The sequence below is a fragment of the Galeopterus variegatus genome, unplaced genomic scaffold, assembly GCF_000696425.1.
Source record: "Galeopterus variegatus unplaced genomic scaffold, G_variegatus-3.0.2 Scaffold783, whole genome shotgun sequence".
Classification (NCBI taxonomy): Eukaryota; Metazoa; Chordata; class Mammalia; order Dermoptera; family Cynocephalidae; genus Galeopterus; species Galeopterus variegatus.
In genome coordinates, this window is record NW_007726894.1 from 56,046 (window position 1) to 72,733 (window position 16,688).

General features: G+C 41.0%; 1 protein-coding gene across 3 annotated transcripts in view; it reads left to right on the forward strand.

Annotated features, from left to right (window-relative positions):
- The first annotated feature begins 988 nt into the window (after positions 1–988).
- The window catches only part of ANKS1A (ankyrin repeat and sterile alpha motif domain containing 1A), a 112,719-nt gene continuing 97,019 nt past the window's right edge, over positions 989–16,688 (forward strand). For 2 of the 3 annotated variants that reach the window (XM_008572415.1, XM_008572416.1), the window contains exons 1-7: positions 989–1,066; positions 2,947–3,103; positions 12,149–12,445; positions 13,323–13,398; positions 13,687–13,788; positions 13,895–13,996; positions 15,332–15,528. In XM_008572415.1, coding sequence (XP_008570637.1) covers positions 12,242–12,445; positions 13,323–13,398; positions 13,687–13,788; positions 13,895–13,996; positions 15,332–15,528 — 681 coding nt within the window. In that variant the 5' untranslated portion in view covers positions 989–1,066; positions 2,947–3,103; positions 12,149–12,241. Of the gene's footprint in view, positions 1,067–2,946; positions 3,104–12,148; positions 12,446–13,322; positions 13,399–13,686; positions 13,789–13,894; positions 13,997–15,331; positions 15,529–16,688 lie in introns of those variants that run through there. The other variant, XM_008572417.1, reaches the window with a different exon arrangement.

The window sequence follows — 16,688 nt, forward strand, 5'->3', positions numbered from 1 at the left end:
TTGCGATCCGTTGCCGGACACGGAAAAAAGACAAAAGACAAAAAAAAAAACAAAAAAAAACTCCCAAAAAACAACATACTAGCTCATTAAATGTGAAAAACTATGATTATCTGCATAGATGAAAAAATGCATTTAAACAATTATCTCTAAAAAGGAAAAACAATAATAGGATACTTTCTTTACATCTTGCAGAGAGTCTACCTCACACCAATAGAGGTATTCTCTTAAGAAGCAGGGACAAAACAAGGTTGCCCTCTGCTACTTAATATTATTTTAGAAAATCTGGCCAATACAGTAAGGTGTGAAACAGAAATAAGAATTAAGGCTTTGAGGATCAATAAGGTGACATTTTGACTTCCCTAGTATGGTATTTCTGATTTAAATGAGATACTCAAATTATGGATTCTGGTGTTTTTTTTGTTTGTTTGTTTTTTTATTACTAATAAGACATATTTACAAAGAAAAGACAAAACTGTCTCTTGCATCTTAACACATGTATCTTGGTGCTTTTTTGATGTTGGTCCTTGGTCGAATCACCTTGATTATCTGGTCTGTTGAAATCTCTCTCTCAAGCTTTCAGTCACCAGCATAGGGGTGGGTGCTCAATACCTGTGACTGGCTGAGTGGTATGATTCCGTGATATTTTTGATGACCTTTCAATGATCTGTTTTTGCAATCCTGGGAGTACTCAGAGGCATGAGTCCCAGACTGAATGTATAATGAAGTTACAGATAAGGGTTCAGAACAAGCTCTGAAATGACGACACTGTTGTCTTGACACTTGACTCCTTGTTCAGCAAACCATTGTGCACCCTCAGTGCTATGCATTTCTGTAGTATATAGCTGCCGTCCTTTATCAGGAGTCATTTGGAAGTAACCAGTTTGGTTAGTCACCACACAGAAATCTTTTTTAAGTAGGTAGCTGTCTCTAACTTTGGTTTGTGAGTTCAGTCTGTGAAATCTCTCTCTTTTTTGCCCCCTGACAGCATGTGGAGAGGGCCAAATGTGAACTGTGTTGACAGCACTGGCTACACACCCCTGCACCATGCTGCTTTGAATGGCCATAAGTAAGTAATGATGTGCTACATTCCTGCCCTGCAGAACCCAGGCCTTCATGTTGTCTTTTTCACTTTCTTTAAAAGTTTGTTAAGCAGTGGTACTGAGGAACAGAGAAAAACAAACTAAATTCAGTCCAATCGGAATTCCTGAGACTCTCTTTAGTGTATAATTAATTAATTTATTTTATTTATGTATTTTTTTATTTCTGTTTTAGGCAGCTGGCCAGCATAGGGATTGAATCCTGGAATCCTTGAGCTAACTGGCCAGCCCTCTTTAGTGTATAATTTGAATATTTTTCCCCAACCTGTGTCCCTCCCCGCCCCCGCTGCCAAATCTTTAGCCAAAGATTAAGTTTTACCTTTTCTTCTATTTGTTTTTTTCCCCTTCTGGAATGTCCCAGTGCTATCCCACTAATCTAAATATAAAGATCAAATTAGGGGCATCCAGATCATAAAGGGGTTGGGATCTGTTAGGTAACTAACCCCTTGATAAACTGAAAATAGATTGGATGTTCATGAGAAACTTGTCTTCTTTAAAATAATTTATTTACTCTGTTTTCTTGCCTGCCATTTTCCCCTCATTATATTAGCTCTGTAGACAACAAGAACTGTTTTTAAGGGGGAAAAATACATAAGTAATATGGCCTATTTAATTATTTTAAGTCTAAAGAGGTTATTAGGAATTGAGTAGGATTCGCATGGAAAGTTTTCTGGAGAAGGCATGCTTTGGGGAGAATTTGAGAGAGAAGACATAGGCCTAAATGATGGGGCACGCCCCTTTGAGTGAGGGACAATGTGATGGCTCAGCAGAGGGGCAGGCAGGGTTGTGGAGCAGTGAGTGGGTTTGCCAGGATGTGGAAGAATGGAAATCAGAGTGTGATGGAACAGTGGATGTGAAAGGGAGTTTGAAGCAAAGTACTGTAGGAGATTAAAGTTTAGTTTTTACGAGGAAGAATTATTGGAATCATTTTAGATTTTTCTAAGCAAGAAGCAGGGTCCTTACCACCTTACAGTATTCTGTATCACTTGTCCAGTATTTGGCCTTGCCTAATTGACTTCAACATGCCAAAAAGAGGTAGTGGTTATTTTTTCAATATTAAACTTTTCTAAAATATATTGAATGTGATTATTATGTTTTTTCTGTAGCCATCTTAGAAAAAGTTAAAAAGAAATCTATAGAGATCCCTCCTCCCTTAAATAGTGGGGTAACCCGATTTAAAATAAATCTTTAACATAAATGACTGTAGTTTGTTAGCTAAGTTCATTCCCAGATACTTGGTTTATAGATTTGTTTGTAGATTTTCTTTGACCTCATGCGCATGGGAATAATTATACACTTGTATCTGCTTAATTAGTGGTGTCACCAAGAAGAAAGCCATGTCCCTCTCTCTGAAGGTATCAAATGATACCATATGTATCTGGCTTATGTTTGCAACAACTTTCATTCTGCTCTGCCTGTCTGCTATCAGCTCCCACATCAATAAATGCTCTGAATAATGTGGTGAATAATGATATTTGTCTTCTGTAACTACTTTTATGTGAATTCTATCCCTGAATGCTGTTTAAATATCACAAACAAGGAAATGTTACAAGGAAACAAGGAGACTAGTTATTTTCAAAGTAGTGGAAAACAGGTGGGTTATCAAGAAAACCTAAACAGGGAGGTGATGAGTCAGTGTAGCACGGCGCAAGATTGTTCCACCACAGATCAGCAGCTGTACAAGTAGCTCATGGAATAAAAGAAAAAGCCTGAGCCGTGAACTCAGGTAGAGATGAGGAGCCAAATGAGATAGTATCTGTGAAAGGGCTTTGTGCTATACAAATGTAAAGAGCTATTAGCAGGGAAGCTTCTGGGTTCTGCAGACTCATGATTGATTTTTGCCTTCTAGGGATGTGGTTGAGGTTCTTCTGAGGAACGATGCTCTGACCAACGTGGCTGACTCAAAAGGCTGTTACCCTCTGCACTTGGCAGCCTGGAAAGGAGATGCCCAGATAGTGCGGTTACTCATCCATCAAGGGCCCTCGCACACCCGAGTCAATGAACAGGTCGGAAGGAAGACAGGCTTTCCTCCCTCCACTCAGCTACACCCAGACCTTAGCAGTTCCCTCAGCTCCATAGCTCAAATCTCTTCCATACCCTACACATGATTCCTCTCTTTCCAGTTCTGCTCCTCTTAGTGTATTAGGGAAATTTTATATTGTGAGGATGCATTTCATATGCATTTGACTCATGCAGATTTGGAATAGTGCTATATTTAAAAATATACCTATTTTCTTTATGTACAAAACTTGAAATAATGTACATCGTTCAAAATTATATAGAGTCAATTTCAAACTGGGCTTAATTAATTGTAAATTGTTCTTAGTATTGTGTGAACCATGCTGTTATTTTACATACATCAGAATGTGCAGAAGTGGAAGTATTCGTACTAGTGCTGAAAAATGGACTCAGAAATCAGAAACATGTGAGTGGAGGTCAGAGGTAATTCAGGGGAATGAAGGTCATTTCCATCGTGTCCTCTGATGTTAATTTAAGAGTGAACATGCTTTGAAAAAGCAGAGATAATTCTTCAAAAATAAAAAAGGCAGCATTCAAGCAAAAATACCTTGCAATAGCCGTGGATTTAGGTACTCTGAGAATATACCTCTTCTTCTTTACTTGTATTCCTTTGGGAAAATTATACTTGAATTATGAAAGTTTTAGGCAAGCCTTTCATAAATACAACCAGTGTGAGAGGAGATGGGCTTTCCTATATGACAAGTTCTCCTGTTTTCCCCTCTATTCTGAATTGAGGCAGGTACTTTTCTCAGTTGCTTGAATGAAGGAGATGCTGCTTTTTTTCAGTGAGCTTAGGACTGTTTTCCTAATGGCTTTACTGAGAAGAGATTGTTAAATTACCTGAAGGATTAGATCGAGGTTTTTCCTTAAAAAATAGGAAATCATTCTGTTGAGTCCATCTGTCAACAAGACCAATCTAGCTCTCAGTGAGCTATTAAGAGCATGACTTTGATTCTGAGAAGGGTAGCTTCTCTGAGGTGTGAGAAAATTAAAGTAATACTCCCACATCTCTTTATTTGAGATTGTGTGTGTGTAGCTGTAATCAGCTTCCCTTTCCCCATTTGGGCTGTATTTTCCAGGTAGGTGAGCAATAGACATTTAAGATCTTCAGTGAGGTTGTTTGTTTATAACATTTGGGAATGAAAATTATTTCTTTGGGATTGCCTCTTTAGAATCTAAATGTGATTTTACTCCTCCTGGTTAAGGTGGTAATTTCTCTCCTCTGGAGGAAATGTATAAAGAAGTTTGCTTGTAACTAATATTCTTCAATTTTGAAAAACTTGGTCAACCATTAAAGTCCTTCTCATTTAAGAAAATTTCAGCAACCATTTCTAATCCTGTCTTTGCTCACTTTTGCCTTGGAACACAGCTGCTTGGATTTTTGAACCACTTGAGTGTGCTAGCTTGTCCTGCTCACAGCTGCCTCCTGCCTGGAGTATCCGTTGATAGGTGGGACACCAGCCCAGTGCTTTGAGTATCTGGCAGGCAGGTGGGTGGGGCAGGAGTGGGGCAAGATATCTGCAGGAGCTAGAAGAACCTAATGGAACTAGGGAGTGGCTATAAATACTACATTGATTTATTTAAAAATCGTTTATGTGGTTCTAGTTGGATGCTTGGATCAAAAAGTGGTAATAAGTGAGGTGCCCTGGAGGTTGTCTTTCCCATTAACTTCCTTTTGAATCATCCAGAGGGCCAATCTGAGTTGTTCTAGTGTTGCACCCCCTAGGAGCTGTGTGGTGCTTTGATGTATTTCATCCATTTTATCATCACATTTTCTTTTCCTTTCCTTTTTGTAGAATGCTCTTGAGATCAAAGAACTCAAAAAGTACGGCCCCTTTGACCCTTATATCAATGCCAAGGTGTGTACTTTGCTGCCAGGATTTCTCTGCATCATTTCTCCAAGCTGCACCTTTTCTTTGGTCCTCTCTGGCTCTTCTTCACTCAGGCTTCTTCTCCTTATCCTGACTGTTGTCTGCTTCAGCCTGTCTGCTTTTGGCTTGTCTGGGAATGGGAAAATGCAGCAGCAGTGGGTTTTAGGTTTTATTTTTAAAATCCGTACTAATTCTGGAAAGGTTGGGTGCTTTTCCTGAAACATCTGAAATGGCAAGAATGGGGAAATACAAGGGACCATATTATATGCTTAATTTACTATTTTGATTTCTAAAATCATTTAAATTCAAAAAAGAAAAATGCAGTTAAAAATGTTAAACAAATTAGCTTTTTAATAAGCACAAAAAAATGATTATTTCCTGGAATTAAAAAATAATTTTTAGTTTGCTTTTCATATTTCTTTTGAAGTGGAATCTGATTTTTCTTTCAGGTTTCAATAGCTAACAGTAGAAGTGTTGGGGAAAGGACACAGGTGACTTCACTTTATTCTTATAAAAGCTGTTGCTTGCCACTCCCCTCTCGTTTTCTGGAGTTTGTGCATTTCTGCTTGATGCTTTAAAACCTCAGTCCAATCTCTTCAGCCATTAGCTTTTCTCTCTGCTTGTCATTCTTGACCCATGAAAAGCTCTGAAATAGGAAACGATGTTGCAGGGCCAACCAGGGCACTCGCCTTGTGTCTCCCTCCCTGTGGTGGTCTCCCAGGCCTGGTGACGAATGGCCCAGCCCTCTCTACCTCTTGGCCTTCACCACGTTGGAATGCAGAGCTTTTCGGGGGGCTGGTAGTGGTAGCCTTATTCCTCAGTGCCCCCACCTGCTTTTTGTTGATAAGAGGTTTTATTCGGTTGTTGTTGGCAACAACTTGGAGTTTGGTTAAGACGCTGCATTATCCGCATTAGCTACTTTTTATTTTCTCTGAATATAGCTACCTGGGGAAGGGAAATATAAAGTACTTCAGCATGTTTCCAAATGCAAGGCAGTTATTTTATACTTTTGAGAAATACTGATTTAGCAAATGAAGCTCCCTGGGGGCTGGGCCTAGGAAGACCCTGTGGGAGAATTTTTTTTAGCTTTCAGGCCTTACTGGTGGAGAAGTAGGTTGACCTGAGGTACTGGAGCACATCAGCCCAGTTTTGGCCCACTCTTTAAATTCAGTTTTCTAATCTTCGAGGTACTGTACCTTAGTTGTCTTTTTTTTTTTTTTTTTTTTGGAAGTAGAGCGATAGAGCGGAAAACTCACGGGTCATGGGCTTTCACGTCAGACCTGAGTTTGAATTCTATGGGGTCACTTACTGCTTTTGTTGACTTGAACAAGTTTCTTAATTTCTCTAAGCCTTAGTTTCCTCTTCTGTAAAATGGGGTACTTCTATCTACCTTGCTGGATAGTTTGGGAGTTTAAATAAGGTAATGTACATAAAGTAAAAATATCTGGTAGCTGGTAACATTTGAGATCCTAATTATTAAAAGTATATACAGGCCCTTTGTATCTGTGGCTCCACATCCATGGATTCAGCCAACCGTGGCTTAAAAATGTTTGGGAGGGGCTTGACCCCACTTGACTGGGGTCTTGTTTGGGGTGCTGGTGTGGACCATCCACATGGGCTCCCAGGCCATATCTTGCAGCCAAGCAGGAAGTTGAGGAGAAGCAGTGGCTCCAGCATTTACCCTTCTATTTCAGTACAGGAGAGCCCCCTGAGGTGGACAGGAAAGAAATTTGAGGAGATCCCAATCACATACATTAAAGCATTCTACAACAACACACAGATCCAGGTAGTCTCTGCCACTAACCAGTGTCTTGCCCGAACTTCCTATGGCACTGGGGGTAGTGGCAGAGAGGGTTTCAGAATGCCAAGAAGGTCACAGACAGCAGGCTTAGCTGCAGCAGTGAAAGCTGCAAAGAAGGGTATGACCCACATCCCAGTAGTGGTGAAAGGCCTGGGGCCAGGGAGCTCGTCTGCCATCAAGGGACTGACCATGGAGAGCCTGGAAGTGATCTCAGTCACAGAAAACACCCCCATCCTGCACAATGGCTGCCGCCCCAGGAAGGCTCGGAGGCTGTGATGGGAAGGAAGCCTGCATTTGAACCTCACCTCATGTCTCACCTCCAGTTGGACCTGTAGAAAAGCTCACTGTCAGAGCCATCTCCAGAAGGGAGCTTACTGGAGATCCTTCAAGCAGTAGGGGAGAGCTCTGCCTCCTTACGCAGTGGCCTTTACTTGCACCTCCAACTGGAGATGGGTGTGCCCCACAAGTCAGACTGCCTTTCTCAGATGAGAGGGGACCTACAGGGGCAGCTGTGGCCCAGGATCCAACCTCTGTTCTGAGAAAATAAAAGATTATCTAAAAAAAAAAAAAAATGGGGGCCAGGAATTCCACAAAGTTCCAAAAAGCAAAACTTGAATTTGCCACGCACCAAGTACTGCAATGAATCCACACGAATGAAGTGATATGTAGACATTGTGTTAGGTATTGTAAGTAATCTAGAGCTGATTTAAAGTACATGGGAGAATGTGTGTAGGTTATATGCAAACACTACACAGTTTTATGTAAGGGACTTGAGCATCCACAGATTTTAGTATCCATGGGGATGGGGGTGTCTTGGAACCAACCCCCCATGGATACTAGGGGACAACTGCATATAATGTGGTATTTCTGAAAAGGCATTTTGGAATCTGTTCTTGTTACTAGTAGATGATGCTTAATGAAACATTGCTCAGTCTATTCAGGGTTTTATTTTGAGGGGAGAGACCTTGAAGTGATTGTTTTCCCACTCTGTGGTTAGTTTAGTTAGCTTATTAAGCTTGGATTAAAGGGTAAGACTTTGTTTCTTGAAAGTACATTTTCCTATCCTTTAATTTTGCACACATAAAAGAAAATTAGTCTAAATAAGAACATTTTTCTCTCTTTGGAAATACTGCCCTTTGTCTTTTCCCCTCCACCCTGAAAGACCAAATGATGTGAACTACATTAAGGGATAAAGCCGTTTGGATTGTGCTGAGAATGCAGACCCTTCTTGAGCTGATTCGGATCTAACCTCCCTTGGTTTTGTATTGACTGGCTTGTGTCTAGGAACTGTTTTGCTCATTACATTGGAGTGCTAAGTCCTTTCAGGCATCTGTAAAAATTAAGAAGTCTTAGATGCCTTTTCTGAGAGCAAGATGGTTTTGATGAACTTTGATGTTCCTTTTCGACATTTGGGTCTTTTCCTTTTTCAGAAAGTCAGCATGAACCAATCCAAATGTAAATCATCCTTAGCTAAGGTAGAATTATGAAAATTGTTCATTCCCCCCCTTTTAAAATGATTTTAATTTGGTTTGAATATCATAAAATAAGCAATAGTCAGATAAGTTTTAGGATAGATCTATTTTTTTGTCCACTTAAAAATAATTTACAGTTTTAGAGCTAGAAGGGACTTGTAGTTTTATCTAGACCAGTTGTCTCCAAATGCTGATCAGCCAGTCTGGTAGCATCAGTAACACCTGGCAAGCTTTACAGAATTTTTAATTTTGAAAAAATTTCCAACTTAAAGTTGTAAGAATAATGCAGTGAACTCCAATATATGAGGGTATGTCAAAAGGTTCATGGAAATATTCCTATTATCTTTTAATTCTGTCTTTCCACGAACTTTTTGAAGTACCCTCGCACTCTTTCTGTTACTCTAATTGTTAACACTTTGCCACATTTGCTTTTTCCTCATAATTAGATTCAGCTTATACATTTTTGGCAGGAATATCACAGAAGTGATATTATGTCCTTTTTAGTGTCACATCACAAAGCATATGATGTCAGCTTATCTCACTCTTGATGATGATGACTGATTGCTTGATTAAGTTGGTGCCTGCAAGGTTGGCAAGCTTTTTAATAAGAGTTTCCTGGGCATTACCATCTGAGGGAGTTACCTTGGAAAGTCAGGGGTTGGACCTACTACTAGTTATTTTTAAACTTCTATGTAATTCCAAAAGGAACCAGTTTGAGAGCCACTAATCTAGGCCAACTTTCTACACATAGCAGGAATCGTCTTCCCTCTGTTACCTGAAAGGTGGGCCATCCACCTCTTATTTACTATTTGTCTTTTCTAAAAACAAACAATTCATTACCACTTGGTGGCCTCTTTTTGGATTCCACTGATTTTTGGTTTCTTAAGTTTGGTTGATGTCTGTTTTCTTAAACCTTCCATCTTTTGGTCAGAGTTCTGCTTTCTAGAGCACTGCAGAATAAGTCTAACTCTTCTTCCTCATGGTGAGCTCTGTTCTCATGTTTCCCCTATGTCTTCTCAACCTCAGTAGTCTCAGTTTTTCCTTTCTTTCCAATTATAGTATGTTTCTAGAGCCTATACCATCATTGCTGCAGAGAGCTGTGGCCCAGATATCCCTAACTTAGGCATCTGTCAACTGTGGATAATGTGCAGTGGGCTGAAATTAGGTACTGGTAGGTGATGGCCCTGAAATAGTTCCAAGAAGAGAAAGGCCATGGAAATATTTTCATCTGCTTGTAGTTTATGCATATATATAATGGATTTACACATTGAATGGAGTCTCCAGATATAAGGGGGATGCATGGGAATGTCTTTTTTTCTTAGAAGTACTGACCATAGAAATGAAAAATAAAAGTGAATCTCAAGATGGGTAGGAATGGAGAGTTTGTGCAAAGTCTTTGGGAAAAATTGGGGTATTTCATCTTGCTCCCCTTCCTCAGTCCAGACTCATAGTATTATGATTCTGGGAACTCGTCAGGTTTTGTGAGCACCTGTAGTGTAATTTAGAAGGTGTGAAAGGGAGGGATTCCAGATGATTAGGGTCTGTGCTTCTCCTTGGAATCTCTCCCTTTTGTATGGATCCGTGAATCAACACTTAGTGACTTCCTGCCCTGATAGTTGTCAGACTCAACGGGGAAATAGTAATAAGAGCTCATTGTGAGTGGGAGAGAGACATGGTCACCACAGGCATAAACTCGAGTATTATTGTTACCAGAGCACGTCTGGGAAGGCTGAAACGTAAGTAAGATGCTTCCTACACTGTGAATATGACTAGCTTTCTGCAGAGATGTGGTTAGACCATTTTTAACAAGAGGCAGGAAATTTGCTGGTAGCAGGGCAGCCTTGTGGCAATTACCTTCATTCTGACAAAAAAAAAAAAGAAATGAGATGACTTTTTCATATTTATTCTCTTGCTAGATGGTTTAGAGTTTTAAAGTTCTTCCGACCTTACTTGTATACTTTTTGACAACTTGGATATAAAAGAGTAATATTTGCATCAGAGTAAACAAGTTTTTCTGGATTGGAATTTTAATAAGAATACACCGACTTTCTTGGCCCTTGCTGTCACGCTAATCCTGAGTTGTAAAATGCAGATGTAAACTTCTCTGTGTTGCCACCCTGCCCTAGAATCATTACAGAAGGATCCTGTGAGTTTTTGTTGATGTAGCTGTCTTCGTAGTGAAGAAGTGAAGTGACTGCTCAGGGAACTCATGCCATAGCTTGATAGAAAAGGAGCTTTCCAAACGGGTCTCCCAAAGGGTTTGTTTGGCACTGGGAATCTCAAGGATTTGCTTTCTGCCCAGCCATTTCCCCTTCCTCTGGACTTTCAGGTTGAGGTGGAATTTGCCCCTTGGGGCCTACTTGCATCACAGGAGGCCGTTACTAACAGGCGGTGTTCTGTGGCCGGTGAAGGCTGCCTGCACTTTCTCAGCAGCTGCTCTCCTTGAGCTGCATTTGAGCTCAGTGCTGCCTCTGCATCCTCTGTTTAATCTGTGTGCATTTATCTTTGCTTGTGGCTCCTGCGCCTACCTTTTCTGTCCTTATTTCATTTTTAAAATTGTCTTTGTCATCATTGTGGCCTTTTGGAGCCTGCTCCAAGCAGCTCTGGATCTTTCTGGTATACTTGGTATAGCTGGAAAAAATGATGCAGTCAAATGCCAGATCAAAAGCAAATGGTATTGCATGCATGTTTGGGTAACTTCTAATTCATTACTTTTAATGTCATTAATAGAATTAAAGCAATTGTAGAAACATTTAATTTTTACCTTTTGACCACTGAAAGGTGCACAATATTGACTTGATGGACAAACCCCCTCTTAAGTTTGGTTTCTGAAGTGTCACAGCCTGTTTGATATATTCAGGAATCTGAAAATCTTGTGGGAGAATTATTTTCATTAGTGCTTCTCAAAAAGGAGAGGTCATGGAAATTGTTTTATTTCTGCTCTAATTATACATTGTCAATAGTAGTAAAAGAAAAAACATAATTGGAATGGCTGACATTTTGCTTCTGATGGTTGATAAAGCACAAAATTCTCCCATTTAATCTTAGATTCTGTCTTTAGTTTGAAACACAATTGGCATAAGAGGACCATGGATTGTGGTTAAATTGATGGCAACATTACATTTGAATATTTTGCACCTCTCACACAAAACATTCCAGCGTCTGATTGCATCTTTCTTACGTAAGAATCACTCCTTGCACTGGCTGCCATTTTAATGAGGTAGATGCTGCATTCATTGGTTGGTGCAGACTCCTGGAGTAGGCACAGTGCAGTGTCAGGGTCCCTGTGCCTCTGTGACTTAGCTTGAATGCTTCCTTCCCCGGAAGTGGCTATTGGCTGATACCTTGAGAGTGATTTTTGGTGCTGTGCTCTCTTGCTTTCATTGTTGGCTGATTGATTTGCATGCAAGAAACTACACTGATGATAAACTCTTTTTAAAAATCTTGTGTGTAAGGCAATAGATGGTTGACAAATCCAGAATCAGAACCATAAGGTTGAATAAGTATAAATTGTTGTAAAACCAGTTGAAGTTTCAAATGAAACAATGGCAGTGATATTATTGGAATTTACCCGTGTCAAAGCTTCTACCAGATGCCTGCCACATTCCCTTGTTCACTGTCTTTGCAATCTGGAGACACTTCCCTCATGGCACACAGGAGACTGCAAATGTTTAGGAGATGACTGCTCCCCTCTTGCAGTAAATGGGGGAAGATGTGGCCAGGTGGAGCAGTCAGGCTTGTTTGTGGGGGATTATGCCTGGATTCTGACTTTTATTAATCCACAAGTATTGCTGCTATTTTTCTCATTTGAATTTCAGTGGTTTTGTCCCAGTCAGATGCTAGTCTGTCAGTCACCTTTCTGATGTGATCTGCTCGTTAACCCTTTAGAACAATGACAACGAGACAGCCCTGCATTGCGCAGCACAGTACGGCCACACAGAGGTAGTGAAGGTGCTCTTAGAGGAGTTAACGGACCCCACCATGCGCAACAACAAATTCGAAACACCTCTGGACCTGGCAGCACTCTACGGGCGACTGGAGGTGGTGAAGATGCTCCTCAATGCACACCCCAATCTCTTGAGCTGCAACACTAAGAAGCACACCCCTCTTCACTTGGCAGCAAGGAATGGCCACAAAGCCGTGGTCCAGGTCCTCCTTGATGCTGGCATGGACAGCAACTACCAGGTAGCAGGGCAGATACTCCTCCCAGACACAAGGGACTTAGTCATTTTGGAAAAGGCACAAGTACTATGCTTCTGGGCTGTGTTCTTATTTAGCATGTTTCACATCATGTTTCAGATGCTTCCATTTGTTGACTCATTTTAATGTGAAACTTTAGAAACAGATGAACTCCTCTAGTGAATCTGTTATTTTTTTGTTTCTTTTCAGGGGATAATATATAGTCATTAAACCCTGAAAAGATGTGCTTATGGACTCTCACCCCAAATTAGAAAAGTTTCGTTATCTTCCTATACATGTGTTCCCACTTTAGCACCTCCAAAGTCTCATCAACTTGACAGTGCCAACAGGAGACTTAGCATTTCCCTTTGTTGTTAGCCTTCCCCATTCACATGAATGATTGCTTAGGCTTTGCATTGACCAAATCACATTTGAAGTGAAGGTGTTTTCCTTCTCATTATTCCTTCCATCCAGGAAGACAGAGTTTTGAGGAGTGTCAACAATAGGTAGCTCCAGGAGTAACTGTTCAGTTATTCACATGGGGCCTGCTGGTGGCACATAAATGGCTTTGATGTATGGCCACGATTGTGATTTTGGAATCCATATAAGAAACATTGGAAAGATAATGACAGAAGGCTTTGTGTGGTTTATTTTTGTTCAGTTATTCACATGGGGCCTGCTGGTGGCACATAAATGGCTTTGATGTATTGGCCACGATTGTGGTTTTGGAATCCATATAAGAAACATTGGAAAGATAATGACAGAAGGCTTTGTGTGGTTTATTTTATTTTTCTGTCCCTTCTTGTCATGTCCCGTTTGTCATGTGAAGCCACGCCAAACTGTTCTGATGACATCCTGCTCTGCACTCTCGTTTGCTTTCCAGACGGAGATGGGCAGTGCTTTGCATGAGGCTGCTTTGTTTGGCAAGACCGATGTGGTACAAATCCTGCTGGCTGCAGGTGAGAGGTTGGCAGTGCTCTTGTCTACACAGCATGCCAGGGTTGGGATTGTTTCTCCCTAGCCTCCCTAGAGGGCGATTTTTGCTGGCTGCATTTGAACCCAATGTATGTGTGTCTTCACTGGTTGATTACAAGCGTGTGAATTGTTCTTGAATAGCTGGATTAAATGGCTTTGGAAGAAAAATGTTGGTCATGCTGCTGGGAGCCTTAGGTGTCCTGGAATTTGACCTTCTTTGAGGCTGGCTTGAAAATGCTCACTCCTCTGGTCCACCTGGTATACCTTTGTAGGAATTGATGTCAACATAAAGGATAACCGTGGACTGACTGCTCTAGACACTGTCCGGGAACTGCCTTCTCAAAAGAGCCAGCAGATAGCAGCACTTATTGAAGGTATCAGTCCATCTTTCAGTCTGGGTGACCAAGGAACACACTATCCAAACCAAGGCATTTGTATTTGGTGCAGCTTTTTTTTTTTTTTTTTTAATCTTTCATGTAGATCATATGACTGGAAAAAGAAGCACAAATGAGGTAGATAAAACTCCTACACCCCAGCCACCTGTCATCTCCAATATGGACTCCGTGTCACAGAAGTCTCAGGGTAAGGCCACTCTTCTCTGCCAGTAAAGGGGCACTCCGCTTGAAAAGAGTTGAACATTCTTGGACAGAATGGAAAGTCTTAATTTTAGTAATAACTTCAGGGGGTTGTGAGTACTTAAGTTTATATTCAATTTATTTTTTTCAAACTACTATGTGAGGTTTTATTGGACATAGGTTAGGCCTTTGACTGTGGGCCTCTTCTTTCCTACTTCATTTTATTCTCCACTTTTACGTTGACTCTATGAAATCTATTCTGGGGATGTATTGTGGGGAGGATCATCTCAAGATGAATTCACATCTCAGTGAAACCTTTTTCTAATACACATGATGGTGACTGCATAGTTGATCCACAGTAAATATTTAATGAATGTCATCTGGTTAGTCGATTGTGGCAGTATATCATTTGGCCAGCAAATGTGGTTTGGATGCTAGCTTAGGCAGTCCAGACTATCCATCATTAGCCAGAATCCACTTTTTCAGATTTATTGAGCAGCCTTTGGGTTTTGGGTATGATGAAGGACAAAGATAAAGACTGTCTGACACCTACCCCCAAATAAAAATCACAATAAAGAAGGCTAGAGAAACAGAACAAAGCTAAAAATGAAAAGGGGAAAGGGATTTCCCAGAAAAGTACAGAGATACAAGGGTAAAGGTTGCCCGGCCTATCTTTTCTGTGGATTCCTCATCTCCCTCTCCCCACATATGTTTTTTCTTGACTTCATAATCTGCTAGCAATGGAATTAGTAGTTCACTAAGCTCTTAGCTTTTAAGGATTTTACATTTATAGTTTTGACTATTTGCATGTGACCCAGGCATGCATGGTCTCTAACAGTTGGTAATTTTGTAGAGTCACGAATTTGGATCCCAGGTGCTCCAAGGTTGGTAGTTATAGCAAGTGAGTCTAACAGCAGCACAGCCCCTCCATCTCAGGAAGGCTTTGCTGTCCTCCGTTTTGCTTGAGCATGTGGAGGCTCTTATTAAAGAATTTAAAGGATGACTTCAGTTTTTCAGTTATACCTTGCTACATTTTATGGGTTGTTTATGCTGTCATGGTATTGAGGTATTTGGGGTTTTATAAATGTCTTAAGAGGTATCCCTTATGATGCCAAGTGTTTTCCATATTGAATTTGAGAAAAATCTGCTTAGATCTCAGGGTATAAAGAGCAGCTGAAACTATATTTATTTCTATCTGTGAAGCAAAGTAATCATTTCCCTGCTCTGGGTTAGTGTTTGTAGAGTTCAGAATCCTGAAGAGGCTTTGGGTTGCTGCAGTGGGCGGAACTCAAGATTGTGTCCCCCTTTTATTAACTCTTTTGCCCTCCAACCTTCTCCCCAGAAGACGTGGAGAAAGCAGTGACTGAACTGATCATCGATTTTGACACAAATGCTGAAGAGGAGGGTCCCTACGAGGTGCTATACAATGCTGTTTCCTGCCACTCACTGGATAGCATGGCCAGCGGACGATCGTCTGACCGAGACTCCGTGACCAAGGAGACCGAGGCAGCAGGAGTGAAAACTGCTGGAGTGAGGCCTGTATGTGGCCCGGGGCCCTAAATCTCCAGGGACTGTGTTGGCTGGTTGACCTGTGCTGTGCTGAGGCACTGGGAAGAGGAAGTATGACCCTAGTGCCAGCTTGCACTTCAGAGGCCTGGATCCACTTGTTCTGCTCTTCTTCTTGGGGCTCTGCCATGGCTCTCTTGCTCAGTGTGGTAAAACCATACAGATCACATTGAGGTAGAATTTTGGTTTTTCCAATTTCGGTATAACCAGTTTGCATCTTTCCACTACTTCATTGGCCTTAGAGCAAATTGAAACATTTTATTTCTACTTAGCCTTAGTGCTGCTTCTGTCTTTGGGATCTTTGCTATATATTGTTTGTTTTCTCTCTGAAGAGCAGAAATATACAGTAAAAGAAGCTTACTCAAATTAGTTCCTGTCTGACCTGAGCATATGCTCACCGTCCGTTTACCCTGAAGGAATTATCCATTTGGATCTGGGCAGGTTCTTTATTCAGCAGGATAGCAAGGCTTAATCAGACATCATATTTATTAGTTTGTGGCATTCTGTTTTTATCCAATTATAACACCTCTAGCCATTGACATTATTAGGATGAGGACAACTGAATTGTTCCTTCTCAGGGCCTCCCTTCCCATCTTACTGCTTCTTTCTCTAGTGCTTGCTTTTACTTCTAGTCTTGTACATCATTCTTGAGTTTCATTCCCCCTATCTTCTCCCCCAGGGTTATACTGTGGCCTAGGCCTGAATCATGTTTCCCCTGACCCTCCTTCCTCCCCTTCCCATCTTACTGCTTCTTTCTCTAGTGCTTGCTTTTACTTCTAGTCTTGTACATCATTCTTGAGTTTCATTCCCCCTATTTTCTCCCCCAGGGTTATACTGTGGCCTAGGCCTGAATCATGTTTCCCCTGACCCTCCTTCCGGCATTTCTGGGCACAATAATTGGAGGTTTTAAGCACTGCCCATTAGTTAAAATGGCCCTTGCTCTAACAGGATCCCAGTGCTAACCACCACCTTGAGACATATTTTCAGGTATATGTTATTTCTTCCTGTTGGAGAGGCTGGCCTTTCCCTTTTGGTCTGAATCTAGCTTATGATAATTTTGACAATCCTTTGGCTGCTAAGTAATCCTTGGTCTTTTCAGGAATGCCCTGAGAATGGCCTAATGTTTCTTGGAG